The sequence below is a fragment of the Anguilla anguilla genome, chromosome 8 (genome assembly GCF_013347855.1).
Source record: "Anguilla anguilla isolate fAngAng1 chromosome 8, fAngAng1.pri, whole genome shotgun sequence".
Classification (NCBI taxonomy): domain Eukaryota; kingdom Metazoa; phylum Chordata; class Actinopteri; order Anguilliformes; family Anguillidae; genus Anguilla; species Anguilla anguilla.
In genome coordinates this window covers 3,704,043-3,711,769 of record NC_049208.1, presented here as the reverse complement: position 1 = coordinate 3,711,769, position 7,727 = coordinate 3,704,043, and the positions used below count along the sequence as shown (strand labels likewise).

The following is a 7,727-nucleotide window of genomic DNA, read 5'->3' as shown; positions in this document are numbered from 1 at the left end:
ACTTGCCATACGTCACACAGACGTTCTGACAGCCACACACACACACAGAATTAGACATGCACACACACACACACACACACAGGCAGACATGGACACACACACAAACACAGACAGACATACACACACACACACACACACACACACACACACAAACACAGACAGACAGACACACACTCACACACACAGACACACACACACACACTGCTGGACGTGGGGCTGAAGCTGTGTTTTCTCTCTTTCTCTCTCTCAGCAGCGAGCGAGGGGTGGAGGGGTGACCAGTCGGATGGCGGCACACGCGGAGCGGGACAGGGGGGTCAGGATGGACGTCGGCCCGCAGCCTTTCAGAGGGGAGGGGCGCAACGCCGCGCCCCGGTCTTACCGCGGGTCGCACCCCAACGCCAACGGCAAGCCGGCCCCGCCCTCCGAGCACGCCGCGGCGGCGGACGGCGGCAGCAGCACGGGCACGGGCGCGGGCGCCGGCGGCGAGGGGGGCGGAGCCAACGGCAACGGCGTGGCGGTCAGCTTCAGCACCAACCACAACTCGGTGGTGTGCCTGCCGCTGGTCTCGGAGGGCCTGAAGCTTGTGTGGACGCAGTCGGACCAGACGCGGCAGCTGGACTGCATCCCCGAGCTGGTGCAGGCCTTCAACGTCTTCCCCTACCCCAGCTCCCGCGAGGTGGCCTCGCTGGCCCGCGGCTGCGCCCTGCCCCTGGACAAGGTCAAGGTCTGGTTCATGGTGCAGCGCATCAAGTACGGCATCAGCTGGGCCAGCGAGGAGATCGAGGAGACGCGCCGCAAGCTGGCGGGGGGCGCCGACCGATTCGGGGCGGCGGGGGGGGGGCCCGCCGCCGCCGCCACCGAGCCGGGCCGCCGCAGCGAGGACGAAGAGCTGGACCCGGAGGAGGAGGAGGATGAAGAGGAGGAGGAGGAGGAGGAGGTGGGAGTGGGGAGAGAGGAGGCCAGAGTGGCGGCCCTGCCCGCGCCCCACCCCAAGCGGCCCAAATGCGAGCCGGCGGAGCCCCCGGCCCGCCCCCACTTCCGCTCCTCCCTCCCGCCCCCGCAGGACTCCTACTACTACCGGCCCCCGGCGGAGGCCCCGGGGCCCCTGGACTCGCCGCCCGGGGCCCCCCCGCCGCGCCGGCCGCTACAAGAAGTCCAAGGCGCAGCTGGCGGTGCTGCGCTGCAGCTTCCTGCGGGAGCACTGGCCGGCGGAGGCGGAGCTCCGGCGGCTGCAGGAGGAGACGGGCCTCGGCCGCAACGACATCCGCAAGTGGTTCAGCGACAGCCGCTACCAGCTGAGGAACGGCCGCGGCTCCGCCCCCTCCCCAGGCTCCGCCCCCTGCCCCGCCCCGCCCCCGACGCCCCCCGCGCCCGCCGGCGCGAGCCGGAACGGCCACGCCCACGCCGCCCACCAGCTCCAGCCGCTCCCCCTCATCGCCCGGCAACCGCAGGGCGGGGCCAGGGGAGGGGGCGGAGCCCGCGGGAGGGTCGCCCGTAGCAACGGGGCGGGAGACGCCAGCTTCTTTGAGAACTTCCTGTCCAGCAGCCTGGAGGCGGTGAAGCAGGAGCACCTGGCGGCGGCAGCGATGCCGACGGAAGTGAAGGCGGAGGCGGAGGTGGAGGAGGAGGACGATGATGACGATGATGAAGATGGGGTTTTATCATTGGAGCACTCGGCAGAGATTGAGATGAAGGAAGAAGAGGAAGAAGAGGAGGAGGATGCGAGTGAGGAAGAGCAGCCTCTCCAGCTGATAGGAAACCGTGGCGACCTGGAGGCCCAGCAGCGTCCAGCAGCCACGGCCTCTTCCCCATCCCCCTCCCCCTCCCCCTCCCTCCCCCACAAACGCACCCTCACTGGGGCCACCCGCTCCACCAAGCCTGCCCCCGCCGCCCTTTCCAGCACCCCCTCCACCACCCCGTCCACCACCACCACACCACCACGTCTTCCGCCGCCTCTTCCTCGTCCTCCTCTTCCTCCTCCTCTTCGTCGTCCTCCTCCTCCTCCTCGCCGGTGCTGACGGCGGCGGGCCGGCCGAGGAAGACGAAGGCGCAGCTGGACCTGCTGAAGCAGCACTTCCTGCGCTGCCAGTGGCCGAAGAGCGAGGACTACACGCGGCTGGTGGAGCTGACGGGGCTGCCGCGCGCCGACGTCATCCAGTGGTTCGGCGACACGCGCTACGCGGTGAAGAACGGGCAGCTGCGCTGGGTCCGCGGCGTGCGCGACCGCTTCATGGCCGAGCTGGCCGCGCAGCAGGGGGGCGGGGCCGGGGCCGGGGGCGGGGGCCTCCCGGGGCGGCGGCGGGCGCAAGCGCAAGCTGCAGGAGAACGGGGGCGGCGACGCCGCCGCCGCTGCCGCCGACACCGGCCCTCTGCAGGCGTTCCGGCGGCAGACCGGGGCGCTGCAGGAGAAGGACCTGGACGCCCTGTGCAGGAAGTCCCGCATGAGCTACCAGCAGGTGCGCGACTGGTTCGCCTCGCAGGAGGGCGCCGCGTCCGACGGGGAGCTCAACGTCACCGACTGAGCCGCCGCTGGGGGGGGAGGGGCCGTGCGGAGGGGAGAGGGGGGCAGTGTCTCAGCTCCACCTCCCCTGGTGTTTGGATTTTATTTGGGCTCACGCCCATCTGTGAGGAGGACAAAACGGCTCTGGTAGAGACTTCCGCGGTTTCATACGCGTGTGTGTGAGCGCGTGTGTGTGTGTGCGCGTGTGTGTGTGCGTGCGTGAGTGTACGTGTGTGCGCACGTGTGTGTGTGCGCGCGCGTGTGTGAGAGGCGACACACTGCAGGCTCGTCTCAGGGCAAGGTGTCGAGTCGTACTGCTGCCCTCCCTCCCGTGCTGCAGAAACTCTGGAGCCCCCTGCTGGTGGAACTGCGGAACTGAGCTGCCCGTGTACACTGGTTTTAAAGAATGTCTCTCTGCTTGTTTGCTGCCATTTCCTTTTTTCGTTTTGTTGTTTTTGTGTATATATATATAATGTAACATTTAGAGTTCCAAAAATTTTGGTTTGTACTGGAGCCCAGTATAAGTAGCACAGCAATAACTTGTTGAAATGTAGAGAGATTACGATGCTTCCCTTAGTCCTTTTATCGTTTATTTTTTGTTTTTTTTAGGTACTCTAGCGTAGCTAGTGGAGAATTATCTGGAAGGAGAGGAGCTGAGGGTGTTAAGGCAGAGCTGATCCAGGCTTTTCATTACTGAGAGGAGAAGCGGCCGACTGCGTTTCCGTTCACTACGACCCTGTCACACGCAATGTATTCGTTACTGTATAGCCGTGTAGATTTTTTTTTGTGTTGCACTTCAAATTTGGACCTCTATATTTTAGATGCCTTGTTGTTCATTAAATTCTTTTATAAGCCTGAATCTTTTTTTTCTCCCCCTTCCCCTGCCATTTTTCAGCATGTTCAAAAAAAAAAAACATAGAGTTTCCGGTCTCTGTGGGTGTGCCGGTGTGCGTGTGAGTGTGTGTGTGTGTGTCGGTGTGTGTTAGTGTGTGCGTGCGTGCATTAGGGCTGTCAAAAAACATTCGAAGTTCGAAAACTTTTCGAAAATCTTGTTTTTTTTTTTAAGTTCGAACCTAAATTTGAGCATTCGAATATTGGTTTTGGATCCCGCGTTTTGTAATTAACATGAATATACAGGCTTAATTTCATGCGGCGAATCATGTTCATGCACGCTAAGTTCATTTCCTGTGCTAACGTTACTTTCTCTGTCAACAAAAAAACGTTCTGCCCTGGATCCAGAGCGAGTGGATCGTCTGGTTTTCCTTGCCAGTAACCTCCGGTGATACTTTCAGCTCCATTGACACCTAACGTTGACACCTAACGACACCTAGCCTCGCGAGCCAGTCTCTTTTTTCACTTCGTTCAACAGATCTGGTCAGCTAACAATTTAGGCTAAATAATGTTCTCATGGCAGGCTATGTTTCCTTTCTGTTCTGAAGATTTTGATAAAATTGGATGATGAAAGAAGTTAAACTAAACAGAGTAAGTAATTTATGTTGTTTTAGGCTACAGTTAGTTTGAATAGTTTTTGTGTTAAGAAATAAACAGGGATTTCCTATTAACAATCATTTCCCTATTATTCTAATTAATAAATGCCGAGTTGTGGCAAATTACATCCACGAGAAAGTGCTTTATTCATTTGCGCATGAGGCTATAGAAACTGCAGGGGGCTCATTTATAAAACGAACTTGCGTGCATACGCCAGTGAGGCCCCAGATGTAGTAACCTAGTATGAAAGTTCACCGATGTCCTCTATTCTACTGCCCGCTTGTGGAAAATAACGCGCAGGCCAGTTTAGAGGGAGCGTCACGTGCATATTGCGCCCGACAATAAGCAGCTTATTTTTGTGAATTATAGGCAAATGATATTCGAATATATTCGAACTCTAATTACAAAAGCTAATATTCGAACTCAATTTCATGGCACTTTTGACAGCCTTAGCGTGCATGCGCGTGTGTGTGTGTGTGTGCGTGCGTGTGTTAGTGTGTGTGTACGTGCGCGTGCGTGCGTGCGTGCGTGCGTGCGCTGCTGTAATGTGTATCCAAAGACGCTGAAGTGTGAGCTGCACCGTTGCATTTCGCTGAGCGTTTCCGGGCAAGTTTTTGCCCCCGCTTTCGCTCCGCGTTGGGAATGTTCCCGTGGTCCCCCCCCCCCCCCCACCGGTGCTGTAATGGAGCACACAACCCCCCCCCCCCCCCCCCCCAATACACTACAATAAAATACTGGGAAAATATGAAGAATAATGATGTATTATTATTGCAGCATTCAGGTACTGCAGTGTATTTTCTAAAATATATATATAATATAATTTAAAAAAAAAGCGTTACTGTGAAATGTATTTTCCAAAAAAAAATGTCCACGTTATACGATATGTGGCAATAGGCTCCATTTCGGTCTGGGGGACAGCACTGTGTGACATCACTGCTGCGGCACGGCCGGCACTGCCATGGTCCGGTTTGGGTTCTGGACGGCAGGGCGTGTCCGAGCCGGCGATGGTTCCACCGCCGCGCCCAGAAATCCGCTGCCAGTTCAGAACGCGCGTCAGGCTAAACTTTGCAAAAATCTGGCGAGACATCACGTTAAATTTCTTCCGTCTCTGAGGACAAAAATCTCTGAGGACAAAAAAAAAAAAAAAAAAAAAGTCTATTTTCTGATGATCCGTCACGTTAAGTCTTCCCCCTCTGAACTGCGCTGGTGGTCGTGTGGCTTTTTCCAGTTTTGATTCCCTTTCCTCCGTGTGTAACTGTTATTGGGGGACATCGTGGCCTCTGTGTGTGTGTGTGTGTGTGTGTGCGCGTGTGTGTGCGTGCGTGTGTGGTTGATAAGAGCCGGAACTAACGCTGGTCCTCTGACCTCCCTGTGGTTGGTCCCCAAGTGCGCGCACACACTTGGTTAAATACACTGGATCTAACCGTACAGAAATGCGAGGCTGATTTGCCGGGTTTTCAGACCACTTATCCACAAAATGGAGCACTACACCAGGGTGCCGAGCTGCGACTCTTCATTCAGTATTTGCGACCCGTTCCCCCCCCCCCCCCCCCCCCCAAACGCCCGGTTCCAGTGGGGAACCAGTCTAGTTATTCTATGTCTAGCTAGGAGTGCCGTTAACAGCTGCCGTCACAGTATTGCTGCAGAGCGCATACAGCTTGGTGTGCACCTTTGCTACAGCTTCGCTTTGTTAAAATGTTTTATTGTTGGAATTTACAGACCAGCGTTCGCTGTGCTTACCGTTGAACTCCACCCCCCAGTGGTTGGAATGGGGGGGCGGGAGCGCAGTGAAGATGCATCCTACTGAGTTTAAATCTGATTTAATTTATTTTTGTAAGCCTGCTCTCCTTGTATAGCACTGTAGGTGCCCCGGGGGGTGGGACGGAGGGACGGTCCTGCACAGCCTTTTCTTAACCAGGCTGAACTCTGACCCTTGACCCTCTGACCCTCCCCCATCACTAAAATAAACTAGCTGGAAGATGAGTTTTTAAATTCTGTTTCTCCCTGCGGTTTGTGGGGGGAGCCCGTGTGAACGGAGGGGGGTTTATGTAGCTCCGCTCTGATTTCTGTACAGGGGCTCCTTTATCCCTGACCTTTAACCTCTGACCTTTAGAGAGGTGAGATGATCTGTGCTGGATTAGAGGGTGCCGGGTCAGGGGATGTCTCCCCCTGTTGACCGGAGGTCAGAATGCTGGCTTTTGGGTTTAACGTGCTCTTCCCTGGGAGGAAACACCCTTTTGTGTTGGACTGGACTTTTGTACCGTTTTGTTTTTTCTATTAAACTTGAACAAACTACAGCTGATGTTTGTGTTTTTTTTTTCAGATTATATTTGAGCAAGTGCATGTGTTTGTGTGTATGTCTGTATTTGTGTGTGTGAGTGTGTGTGCTGATATGTGTGCGTGCCTGTGTGTGTGTGTGTGTCTGTATGTGTGTCTGTTTGTGTCTCTGCCTGTATGTCAGTGTGTGTGTCTGTGCCTGTGTGTGCCTGTATGTATGTCTGTGCCTGTGTGTGTGTGTGTGCGTGTATGTGTGTCTGTGCCTGTGTGTGTGTCTGTTTGTGTCTCTGCCTGTATGTCAGTGTGTGTGTCTGTGCCTGTGTTTGTGTGTGCCTGTGTGTGTGTGTGTGTGCCTGTATGTGTGTCTGTGCCTGTGTGTGTGTGTGTGCCTGTATGTGTGTCTGTGCCTGTGTGTGTGCGTGTCTGTGTGTGTGTCTGTTTGTGTCTCTGCCTGTATGTCAGTGTGTGTGTCTGTGCCTGTGTTTGTGTGTGCGTGTCTGTGTGTGTGTCTGTGCCTGTGTGTGTGCGTGTCTGTGTGTGTGTCTGTGCCTGTGTGTGTGCGTGTCTGTGTGTGTGCGCATGTGTGCTTGCGCGTACGTGTGCACTCACAGTTACCAGCGAACTGGGTCCATGGTGTGGGGGAGTGCAGTCGTAACACCGATCCAAACTGGAAAAAGCTGGGGGTCGCAGACTCTTGTCTGTAAAAGAGAGAGAGAGGGAGTGACCAGTGTGTCCACTCAGAGAGAGAGAGAGAGAGAGAGAGATAGTACATTTGCATAGCTGTGTCAGTGTCTTGTCAAAGAAAAAGTGTTAGCTTGTGTGTCCAAATAGTTTCTCCTTGTCGTCTCCTGTCACTAGGAGAGGATCCCTGCCCAAGTCTGCTCCTACTTCACTGCATAAAACATTGGAAGTGGACGAGATTGGTAGCAAGTCACTCTGGATAAGAGCGGTTGTCTGTGTATCTCCTGAGAGAGAGAGTGTGTGCTTGTGTACCTGTGAGGTGTGCCCAGATGGCCAGTTGGGGTGCCTGTAAGGGAGAAAGAGGGCACATTTATTTGCTGTGGTAGACACTGGTAATGGATGAACACACACACACTTACACTCACACACACAAAAGCCCTTTGCCTCCCATAGTGTGAGGGTGAGTTTGAGTGACAGTACCCAGCATTCCACACTGCAGTCCCAGGCCCTTGTCCAACTGTGCTCCTGCTGCAAAACTAATAATAATAATTATAATAATTTAGCAACAGTAAAACAGTTGGAGATGGGCCTGGGACTACATAATGTGGAATGCTGGGTACTCTCACTCACACTCACAAGCTTTCTTTGCAAATACACATTTTTGGGGCCCCAGTCTATTAGGAATATTGTTCCTTTATTGATGATGAATTTGTCTGGTACAAGGGAAGTACATGATCAGATGGATTCTGACTGATTGCTGTAGTGAGTTCATGTCTGCCTT

The 7,727-nt window shown here is 55.0% G+C and overlaps 2 protein-coding genes across 3 annotated transcripts in view; one reads left to right on the top strand and one right to left on the bottom strand.

Annotated features, from left to right (window-relative positions):
- The window catches only part of homeza (homeobox and leucine zipper encoding a), an 8,497-nt gene extending 5,942 nt beyond the window's left edge, over positions 1 to 2,555 (top strand). Inside the window, 4 exon segments of the mRNA XM_035430223.1 lie at positions 251 to 1,107; positions 1,109 to 1,926; positions 1,977 to 2,262; positions 2,264 to 2,555. Of these exon segments, the coding sequence (XP_035286114.1) occupies positions 284 to 1,107; positions 1,109 to 1,926; positions 1,977 to 2,262; positions 2,264 to 2,522 (2,187 nt within the window). The 5' untranslated portion in view covers positions 251 to 283 and the 3' untranslated portion in view covers positions 2,523 to 2,555.
- Positions 1 to 7,727, bottom strand: part of LOC118233988 (RING finger protein 212B-like) — a 16,447-nt gene that overhangs the window by 1,258 nt on the left and 7,462 nt on the right. Inside the window, exons 11-12 of one of the 2 annotated variants that reach the window (XM_035430213.1) lie at positions 7,259 to 7,292; positions 6,875 to 6,963 (exon numbers count right to left, since the gene is read on the bottom strand). In XM_035430213.1, the coding sequence (XP_035286104.1) occupies positions 6,875 to 6,963; positions 7,259 to 7,292 (123 nt within the window). The remainder of the gene's footprint in view (positions 1 to 6,874; positions 6,964 to 7,258; positions 7,293 to 7,727) is intronic. The other variant, XM_035430214.1, reaches the window with a different exon arrangement.